General features: G+C 46.3%; 1 protein-coding gene across 2 annotated transcripts in view; it reads right to left on the bottom strand.

Moving 5' to 3' along the window:
* ARPC4 (actin related protein 2/3 complex subunit 4) overlaps nucleotides 1-11,364 on the bottom strand; it is a 13,315-nt gene continuing 1,951 nt past the window's right edge. For both annotated transcript variants that reach the window (XM_032290639.1, XM_032290638.1), the window contains exons 2-6: nucleotides 8,708-8,826; nucleotides 6,230-6,341; nucleotides 4,978-5,073; nucleotides 3,337-3,507; nucleotides 1-907 (exon numbers count right to left, since the gene is read on the bottom strand). In XM_032290639.1, coding sequence (XP_032146530.1) covers nucleotides 902-907; nucleotides 3,337-3,507; nucleotides 4,978-5,073; nucleotides 6,230-6,341; nucleotides 8,708-8,826 — 504 coding nt within the window. In that variant the 3' untranslated portion in view covers nucleotides 1-901. The remainder of the gene's footprint in view (nucleotides 908-3,336; nucleotides 3,508-4,977; nucleotides 5,074-6,229; nucleotides 6,342-8,707; nucleotides 8,827-11,364) is intronic.

Genomic DNA, 11,364 nt, shown 5'->3' with positions numbered 1-11,364 from the left:
GACCTCATGCAGCCCCAAAGGGGCAAAAAGAGACTTTAATTAGGGGAGGGAGGATCCACCAGAATTAGAAAAGGGACAGCTAGCATGGGAGCAGAGGAGCCAGAGCAGGCAGGAGGAGGACCAGGCTGGGAAGCTCTGGAGGAGGACTCACCTCGCCACCTATGGCAGGCACTGCACTGACAGACAAGGCGAAACAGCGGCCCCTCTCAACTGGGAGGGTACCCAATGGCCCCTATAGCCAGAGGTTGCCTGGCTTTTGGGCCCCAGGTCGTAGGCATGACTGGTGGTCACCAATTTGGCCCTTGTCCCCAACCAGTGCTGGGTGGCCTTCTTCAGGCAGAATTCAGGAAACTGGCAGAGGGTTCCCGCCACTTACACTGGGCCCAAGGAGGCTTTGGAATAAAAGAGCAAGGGAGAGGAACTGGAATCTGAAACCTCCCTCCCTCCCCACATGGGATGGCATAGGAGAGGAAAAATAGTCGCCTTCTGGGCTCCAGGCCCGCCCAGACCCACAGCAACCAATAAGGGACAATCACTGGGACCAGTCACAGCCACAGGAGGTGGACGTTGTTTTTTTTTAAAAAAAAAAAAAAAAAAAGACAAAAAGGTTACAGTCTCCTCTAAGCACAGAGTTTAAGTCTCAAGACATTTAAAAAAATCTGTCCCGGCCCAGGGGACTGAACATCAGAAGCCAGCCTGACCAGGCACGTGTGGCCTTGGGGCAGGTCCACTGCTGCTTTCTTGCCCAGCTAGCAAGCACACCACCCACCTCCCATATCAAATGCCCACCCTAACCCAGCTCCCTGCTGCCGCCGCTGCTGTTCTAGGGAGTGACTCCAGGACGCCTTCACGGAGACATGGGGAGTCTGAGGGGGAAGGCCACAAGATCCAACCAGATGGTTTAAAACTGTCAAGAGAACCAAGAGGCAGAACATGGTGGTTATTATTGCATCCTGGTGGGCCTGCTTTAAGGAAATGCATGAACCTGAGAGCTGCCATTGTGCTCAGATCTGAGGGGCAGAGTTGAGTCCCGGGACACCTTGTGGTCTTGCTCTAATTCAGTCAGCTTTCAGAAGTGACCTATGGGCACTAGCCCTAAGCCTAGCACTAGATAAGGCAGCAAAAAAGTAACAGCCATGAGAGCTTCTCCACAGCTCCCCTGTGCCCTGGCATGGAAGCTGCTAGAAACCCTGCCAGCATCTTGCTTGGTGAACTAAGGTTTCTTTCTTTAGGCATGAGGGCTCACATGCAAGGGGCTTTGGGGACTCAAAGGGCCAAGTGCAGAAGGATCCAGGTTCTGGTACTTTTGGGTCAAGCTCTGGATGATCTGGCCCTTGAAATGTTTTCTGCCCTCAAAGGTCCCCCATGCTGCCTAAGACAGTCCTGGACATTTGAGAGACCAAAGGTTGTGAAACAATGCCCATGCCTGAAACTAGTCCAAAAATGAGTATTGTATGGCCCACGTGGCGTTTATATGAATTAGTTGCCAACCTTGAAAACATGGGAGACACCATATACAAATCCAAATCTAGGGGCTCAATGGGCTGGAGCTGTGTGGGAGCCAGCCCCTGCAGATGAGGCATGTGCTCAGCAGCTCCTCGCCCTGCCATCTCCATACTCCACAGTCAAACCACTCCACAGCCACCCGACCTTTGCATGCACCTGAATTTGTGACCCGACACAGGTTATGGTACTATCTTAGATCTCTGAGTCAGAAAACCCAGCTCCACGTTCTGGTTCTTCCTTTTACCGGCTGAGGGACCTTGGACAGGTGCTTTTACTTCCAGAGTCCCAGTTTACTCATCTCTAAAATGGTGATAATAGCTGACTCAAAAATTGTTTTGAGTAATAAATGGGACATGTGGACATGCTTTTTTAGGTGTCTAATTCTATGAGATGTAATTATCACAAATAAGTAAATGATTGTTGAATGAGTGAGCCAAATATTCAATTGGAACAAGAGCTACTTTCCCCTTCCAGTTCAATCTAGAGGACTCCTAGTACCCTGGACATAAAATTTTAGTACTGCAATACATGGAAAGCTTACTATGTACCAGGTGCTATATTTTACATATATGGTTTCATTTAATGCTCAACTACTCTGAAAGATACGTATTAACTACCAAATTCTCATTTCACAGCTAAGGAAACTGAGGCTTAGTTGAGAATTCAGTGACATGTCTGAGTAGGCGGTGGAACCTGGATTCACACACAGGTTGTCTGCCTCCACAGCTGACTGAGCTCAACAACCACGCTGATCTGTGCACACAGCACAGCTACTTTGTATGCTGGCCACCCTCAGTATAATTAAATCCCAGGGGATGCGGGTATAATTTCCATTTTTAGCAATCTGAGCTCCTTCTGGACTGGGTGTACACTCACTGGTGAGAGTACACACTAAGTCTACTGCCTAGAGATCACAGCCACTCTGGGTGGAACATGTCAACAAACCAAAGATTGTTTAGAAAAAGGAGAAAAAAAAAAGAAGGCATGTCTCGAATATCTAAACAACTAAGAATTATGTCATCATGTAAGTAATTCCACCTCTTCAGATGACTACAGTGCTTTCGATTGGAAAGGCATAAACAATGTAAGAGGAATCTGGAGGACTAGGCCATGCAAGTGACGGAAAACAGGTTGAAGGAATCATGACTTTAAACCTAAGAAACAGATGCTGAAGGAAAGTACTGAAGTCTATTTGAGAAGTGGAATTATACCATGACTAACTGTCCTATATTCCTGGAAAATTCACATGCAGACTTAACTTGCCTCACTTCGGGTTTGAACTAGATAGAGGTAAGGACTTTGTGAACATCCTGAGATGCAGAAATGAGTGTCCAAGTTCCTACGAGAGACTAAGAGACATCCTAGACACCCAAAAATATAGAAAATGCCTAAAGCGCTCAGAGATGAACCTGGGGTCCTCTAGCTCCAAAGCACCTGAGCAACCTGCTGTGTTCTAGGGGTTCTAGAGGCCTCCGGAGATATACAGCTAGTGCTCCACTTATGACCACGATTGGTTCCGACAGACTGGTCGTAACACGATTTGGTCGTTAAGTTGAGTAGGCTATATGCACGCGGAGATGGTAGTGCTGCTGGAAGCTGGTCCGCACTGTCGTACGCCCACCTGGGCAATGTTTGCGCTGCCAGACGCGGAGCAGTCGTGGCTAGCGATTGTGGTCTTAAAGTCGAATGGTCGTTAAGTTGCAAAGGTCGTAAGTCGATCAATACCTGTAAACACACTGCTAGCACCCCTTTTCCACCAGGTGCTAAGTTCTCAACATGACCTCCAGATCCTTCAGCCTCTGGAAGGAAAGCAGAAAAGCCCATACTCACATTCTTAAGGAACTCCTCAGCCACAATGCGGGCACGGGCATTGACTGACAGCTTCATCTCACTGATCTCCTTGTCAATCTCCTCCATGAAGTGGATCACAAAGTCCACCAACTTGTGTTTGTACATCTGCTCTGTGTGGAAGTTGGTGATCAGAAAGCTGATGTCATACCCCTAGGAAAGAAGACAGCAGGGAGGAAGAAGGGAAGGAACAGGAGAGAATTAGCATCCCAGGGGAACTGAGCTGGTCATGTCCTCCACTCATCCACATGTTTCTCGCTGGCTGTGATCTCCCAAGCTACACACCCTTCCAGTCAGCAGCCCACCTGCTCTGGGAAGGGTGTCTAGGTTGGATCCAAGCAACTCAACCCAGTTGAGAATTCTGTATCAGACATCTCTGGAAGACTATCTGTGGCACAAACAGCACTGCATTCAGAATGAGTCAAGGCACTTGAAGTCTTGCTACAGAAGAATCTAATCAAACAACAGGGAACATTTAGTCCAGAAAAAAGATGATGTGGAAGATGACTGGGATTAAGGTATTTTTTCTGCTGGAGGGGTATGTGAAGAAGAGGAATTTTATTCACTCCAGGTGGCCACATAGGTTAGATCTAGGACCAGGAGAGAAAATTTGGCTCAGGATGAGGAAGAATTCGGCCAACATGCCTGATGTATCTGATGATGGCACATCCTGCTGTGTGGTAGTTGTGGGGATGCTTTAAGTCGACTTGGCAAGGAGTCTGTGGAGAAGGGCCAAGTACAAAGTCAGGCAACAACTGACCCAGTGTTAACTGTGGCTTTAAGAGACGATGATTCACTTTAGGAGGCCGAGATGGGTGGATCACCTGAGGTCACGAGACCAGCCTGATCAACATGGTGAAACCCCGTCTCTACTAAAATTACAAAATTAACCAGGCATGGTAGCACATGGTAGCTGCTCAGGAGGCTGAGGCAGGAGAACGGTTTGAACCTGGGAGGTGGAAGTTGCAGTGAGTCGAGATCACATCATTGTACTCCACCCTGGGAAACAAGAGCAAAACTCCAACCAAAAAAAAAAAAAAAAAAATCACTGTGCTCTTTCTGCTGCTAGACTGTAGCCTCTGGGAATAAGCAATGTATCTTGTATTTTTTGCCTTTTCATTTTCTTTTTTTAAGATGGAGTCTCACTCTGTCACCCAGGCTGCAGTGCAGTGGCATAATCTCGGCTCACTGCAACCTCTGCCTCCAGGGTTGAAGCAATTCTCTGCCACAGCCTCCTGAGTAGCTGGAATTACAGGTGCCCACCATCACACCTGGCTTACTTTTATATTTTTAGTAGAGATGGGATGGCACCATCTTGGCCAGGCTGGTCTTGAACTCCTGACCTCATGATCCACCCTCCTCAGCCTCCCAAAGTGTTGGGATTACAGGCATGAACCACTGTGCCTGGCCCTTTTTTGCCCTTTCTATGGCTGAGGTAGACCCAACTTTTCCTAGGCTTCTGATCCTCTTGGTTCCCATTCCAGCTGAGATGAAGGCCAACTCTCAGTTCAGGCAGTGGTGACAAACAGCTGGAAGAGCAGCAATCCAGGTTCTAGAAACAATTCGAGGCCATTCTGTAGCAGGACCCTGGGTATTGCAAATTCATGGGTCACAAGGTCTCACCTCCACAGGCTTCCTTCGAAGGATGAAGAAGTTTTCTGCTCGCATCATCATGAAGCGCATGAATTTGTGGCATAAAATCTTCTCGATCTCATCAGCCTGGGGAATGCAAGGGAGAAAGGTTTCTCTAAAGCCAGCACCCAAGCCAAAAACACCCTGTAGCCTGATCTTTTGACTCCAATTTCTCCAAAGCTCCCAGGTGACAGTGAGGTTTGGTACTCGGAAGGATCACTGAAGTCAGGAACCTGGCTGCCAACTGAAACAAGGGTCTACCTTGGGGCATCTCTTAATGAGGACCCATTCCAGAGAGGTAATTCTGGCAAACAGAGTCTTTTATTGCTTCTTTCAGACTCTACAGCTATACGCCAAGCTGCCCTTCCCATTCTCACTTCACTAGTGTTACATTTCCCAGGGTGTGTTGCAGCACCACCTGGGCTATCAGAGATAACCTTAGGAGGTGTCTGCTTTAATAACACTGAACATCCAACAATCTCTGAAGTTTCTCCCTTCTGAACTCTCAACATTTCTTTTTTTTTTTTTGAGATGACGTCTCACTATCGCCCAGGCTGGAGTGCAACGGCACAATCTCAGCTCACTGCAACCTCCACCTCCCAGGTCCAAGCGATTCTCGTACCTCAACCTCCCAAGTAGCTGGGATTATAGGCACGTGCCACTGTGCCCGGCCCTGAACGCTCAACATTTCTAAAGAAAGACTTCTGCAGCTGGTTGCTAGTATGCCTTAACACCTCCCAACACTTGTTAATCTCCCACTCTAACAAAGAAAGCAGGCCCCAGGGTTAGAACTTTCTGTAGAACACAGTATGTAGTCTGCATTTAATAATGCTGTTTTGTTTTTATCCTGTTGACAATTTAGAATTGCCCTCTACTGGCTGGGCACGCTGGCTCATGCCTGTAATCCCAGCACTTTGGGAGGCTGAGGCAGGCGGATCTCCTGCAGTCAGGAGATTGAGACCATCCTGACCAACATGGTGAAACCCCATCTCTACTAAAAATACAAAAATTAGATGGACGTGTTGGTGGGCGGCTATAATCCCAGCTACTCAGGAGGCTGAGGCAAGAGAATTACTTGAACCTGAGAGGCAGAAGTTGCAGTGAGCTGAGATCGTGCCACTGCACTCCAGCCTAGGCGACAAGAGTGAGACTCCATCTGAATCTGGCACACTGATCTCTCAGATGGGGACCCCTGGATTGAAAGAGAGCTCCTTATGTTGCGTCTCCTCCATGGTGAACTTACCTGTTTCACAGCAATGCTGACCCGGACAGAGTTGATGGAGCCCTCAATCAGAACCTTTTCCTTCTCATTCCTGCTGATGGTCACAGGTTGTAACAGGAGTTCTTTGCTACTCCTGAAAACACAATGTCACAGAGTACTCTGTACTATAGAGGGACAGAACAGTCGGAGTGACCCCACAGCAAGTCCTGGAATCACTATGACACCATAGAGTCCAAGGAATAGAAGACTCACAAGCAGGGGTGCTCCAAGATGGGGACCAGTGAGTGTGTTCTTCAGCAGAAAGAGCACAGGCTCTGAAGTCAGGGCGAAAAGGTTTTGAAATCCAGCCTCCTCTGTTACTTTCCTGGGCAAGTTACCCTGTTGGAATCTCAATTTTCTCATCTGTAAAATGACTCTGATTCCTATTACATTGGCAAGGACTGAGAGAGATCAAAAAAGGGTCACTAATAGCGTGCCTGGCACATAGTAGGAGCTTTACAAAAGACAGCTGATTTTAGTAACTACAAGTTAAATATCCCCAATCTGCAAATGTGAAATCTAAAATCTGAAACTGGCTGGGCATAGTAGCTCATCCCTCTAATTCCAGCACTTTGGGAGGCTGAGGCAGGTGGACCACTTGAGGTCAGGGGTTCAAGACCAGCCTGGCCAACATGGTGAAATCCCATCTCTACTAAAAATATAAAAATTAGCCGGGTGTGGTGGCACACCCCTATAACCCCAGCTTCTCAGGAGGCTGAGGCACAAGAATTGCTTCAATTCAGGAGGCGGCAGCTGCAATGAGCCAAGATCACACCACTTTACTCCAGCCTGGGCGACAGAATGAGACTCCATCTCGAAAAAGAAAAAAATCTGACAGTTTCTGAGAGCTGACAGGATGCTCAAAGGAGACGCTCACTGGAGCATTTTGGATTTGGGATTAGGAATGCCCAACTGGTTAAGTATCTGCAAATATTCCACAACCCAAAATACCTCCGGTCCCAAGCATTTTGCATAAGGGATACACAATCTGTAAAGGCAAACCAATATACCACTTAGAAATGCAGGGAGAATACCTGTCTTAGAAGTAGAGAAAGACTAAAATTGAACATAGTTTGGCTTCCTTTAATTATCAATCCAGAAATGATTCTTTTTTTCTTTTTTTGCCTCTGAGACCCCTATGAGTTCAGGTTCCAAGGTAATGTCTCCAAATACCTAGAGATCTGTAATAGTAATTGTGGTGTGGTGTCTCTAAACTGGTATCATTTTCAAAGGCCCACTGGAAATCATGAACATTAAACAAATATAACAGGGCACATCCTAATATCTTATCAATTATTTTTAAAATTCAAAACTAAATGTTATCACTTAATGTGGTAACCCAGTTTATCTCAGTTACATATGTACCAGGTTCAATTTTATTTACTTATGTTTTGAGATAAGGTCTCACCCACGCTGGAGTGCACTGTCACAATGTTGGCTCACTGCAACCTCTGCCTCCCAGGCTCAAGAGATCCTCCCACCTCAGCCTCCCAAGAAGCTGGGACTACAGGCATGCACCACCAAACCTGACTATTTTTGTATATTTTTTTGGTAGAGATGGAGTCTTGCCATATTGCCCAGGGTGGTCTTGAACTCCTGGACTCAAGCGATCTGCCCACTTTAGCCTCCTAAAGTGCTCAGATTATAGGTGTGAGCCATCGCGCTTGGCCTCTAGATTGAATTCTAAAGGGGAAAAAGATATTTATGAAATGGAAACTAGGTAAGAAAATCATTCAAAATATGGAGTATTTGGATTGGGGGTCAGAGGGTCTAGGCTGGTAGGAAAAAAAAATCCCTGATCCTTATATTAGGAAAGTATGGAGATGGCATCTCAGGTAAATAACTAATCTGACCATTCCTTAAACTACCAGTATTTTCAACAATGCCACAGTAGAGACTTCATCAACAGCCCTACTCTGAGAAGTCATACCTTGAGTCAAGCAATCTTGTCTTCTCCCCTGGGTTGTGTCCTGCCAACCCACTGACCCTATTTTCTTCTTCTTTTTTTGAGACAGAGTTTTGCTCTCGCTGCCCAGGCTGGAGTGCAATGGCACAATCTTGGCTCACCGCAATCTCTGCCTCCCAGGTTCAAGCGATTCTCCTGCCTCAGCCTCCCGAGTAGCTGGGATTACAGGCATGCACCACCATGCCCAGCTAATTTTGTATTTTTAGTACAGATGGGGTTTCTCCATGTTGATCAGGCTGGTCTCGAACTCTCGACCTCAGGAGATCCACCCGCCTCAGCCTCCCAAAGTGCTGGGATTACAGGCATGAGCCACCAAGCCCAGCTGACCCTATTTTCTTGACTCCAAATCAGGACTCACTATTCAGCTAGCACCAAGACAAAAGGTCAACTGCAGCTGTCCTGACAACTCCAGGACATAAATTCATGGCACCCTCTGGACAGCAGCCATCTGCATGCTGCACCCCTCATCCCCACCTTGACTTGTCCTTCCCTACCTGACTTCCACTTCCGGCTTGTTGTGTCGTTCCACAACCTGGGAGGAGAAGTTCTCCAGGCAGAGGGCAGCCTGCAGCGTGGCCCGCACGGCACTCAGATAGGGGCGGAGAGTGGCAGTCTATAGCAAATAACGCAAAGGGCAGAGAAGATCAAAATCTATCACACCAAACCCACTGATCCCCTATTCTAGCTCCCACGAAGCCAAGTAGCCCTGAGGGTGTGAAGCTCTTAAGACACCACAGTGAACCGAACAGACAAGGCCTGCGAGATGCCTTCCAAGGTGTAGAGTGGTGGTTTTCAACAGGAGACTATTTTGCCTGCCAGGATACATTTGGCAATGATGAGAAATTTTCTTTCTTTCTTTCTTTTAAACCTGGAGTCAGACCAGGGGAATGCTGAGATATTTTCAACTATCATGACTTGGCAGGGAGAGGTACTGCAGGCATTGAGTGGACAGATATCCACTAAACATCGGACAATGCATTACAAAGAATTATCCGGCCTCAAGTATCAATAGTGCTGAGGCTGAGAAAGTGATCTAGAGACATACCAGTGAATAAATGATTGTCTTCAATCTGTATATGAGGCCAACAAATATATAGGTCTACTGTTTGCCAGGCACTGAGCTAGCTGGGAATTCAAAGATGATTAACACTATCGCTGCCCAGACAGGTGTCAACTGGATAGCAGGTATACAGAAAATAATATGATATAAAGGAAGATGAAATGTGAAATATTTAGACTTACAAGTAATCTATATTTGCAGATGAAACTGGTTTTGATTTGAAGATGAAATGGGATTAGGATGATTTTATAATGAGACAAAGCAGAATAAGGACATTCTTAGCAGAGGGATTAGCTTCTAGCTGCACTGGTCAGTGCTTATATCAACCATATATTAAAGTTCTTTGCCACCTCAGGGCTTTACACATACTCGACCGTCTATTTGCAGGCTTTTCTCCTCTTTCTTTGCCTAAGTCATCCTTCAGATCTCAGCTTAATTAAGGAAGGCCTCTTAGAGGGGCCTTTCTTGACTTCCCCCTACAAGCATTTATTACAATTTACAATAAAACATCTTTGTTTTATTTTTATTGTCTTTTTTTATATATATATTTTTATTTATTTATTTTTTTGAGACGGAGTCTTGCTTCTGTCGCACAGGCTGAAGTGCATTGGTGCAACCCTGGGTCACTGCAATCTCCACCTCACGTGGGTTGAAGTGATTCTCCTGCCTTAGCCTCCCAAGTAGCTGGCATTACAGGTGCACACCATCACGCCCGGCTAATTTTTGTATTCTTAGTAGAGGTGGGGTTACACCACCTTGGTCAGGCTGGTCTCGAACTCCTGGCCCCAGGCGATCTGCCAGCCTCGGCCTCCCAGAGCGCTGGGATTACAGGCATGATCCACTACTCCCGGCCTTTATTTATTTATTTATTTAAGACAGTCTAACTCTGTTGCCCAGACTGGAGTGCAGTGGTGCAATCTTGCTTCACTGCAACCTCCACCTCCCAGATTCAAGTGATTCACCTGCCTCAGCCATTAGAATAGCTGAGAATACAGGGGTGTACGACCATGCCTGGCTAATTTTTTATTTTAGTAGAGATGAGGTTTCACCATGTTGGCCAGGCTGGTCTCAAACTCCTGACATCAAGTGATTGGCCCATCTCAGCCTCCCAAAGTGCTGGGATTACAGGCGTGAGCCACCGCACCTGGCCTCCTTTGTGCCTTTGTAAAGTGATTTCTCCTTTATTAGACTGTAAACTTCATGGTCAACAAACATCTATTTTATTCACAGCTATATAGCCTGCACCCTAGCTCAATACCTAACATATACATACAGTGTCTACTCATTTTCTGTAGAATAAATGAAAGAAATAATTAAGGTTAGAGTGACAAAAAAGGACATCAAGAGTTCCAGAGTAGTAACGAGTACAACGTTTCTACATATGAGAAGCATTTTAGATTCACTAAATGAGGCTGCAGTGGTAGGCTGGGTTGAGATCATGGGGAATCTTGAATGCCAGGCTACCAAGTTTAGCTTTATAAGGGGGTAAGGAACTACTGGGGCTTTCTGAGGAGGAAGTTCATGACTGCAGCTGCATGGTGGCTCTGTGGAGAACGATCTGGAGAGGGAAGTGAGACATAAGAGCAGACACTATAACAAGCAAAGGGTATCACAAGCAAAGAGCGTCATAAGCGTTGGACTGACATTAGATGTAGAAGATAATGGAATTAATTGAAAAACAACTTCCAACAAACTCTGGTCCAGCCATTCAATTAAATATACTACTTGGCAATTCAAAAGAGTAACTACTGATACACACAACATGGATGACTCGCAAATGTATTATGATAAGAAGCCACACTTAAAAGCCTACATACTAAAGAATCCATTTATATGACAATCTGAAGAAGGCATAACTATGGGGGGCAAAAAAATCAGTGGTTGTTGGAGGTGGGAAGAAGGAGAGGACTGATTACAAAAGGGCTGGAGGGAACTTTTTGGGATGATGGAAATGTTCTACATTTTGGTTGTAGTAGTGGTTACACAGCGTGACTTTTTTTTTTTTTTTTTAAAAACAGGGGGTCTCGGGCCGGGCGCGGTGGCTCAAGCCTGTAATCCCAGCACTGTGGGAGGCCGAGGCGGGTGGATCAC

Source organism: Sapajus apella, unplaced genomic scaffold, assembly GCF_009761245.1.
Source record: "Sapajus apella isolate SASKATOON/1434 unplaced genomic scaffold, GSC_monkey_1.0 scaffold23, whole genome shotgun sequence".
In the NCBI taxonomy this organism is placed as follows: Eukaryota; Metazoa; Chordata; class Mammalia; order Primates; family Cebidae; genus Sapajus; species Sapajus apella.
Note: the sequence above shows the minus strand (reverse complement) of the source record. Positions and strands in the feature narration are given on the sequence as shown.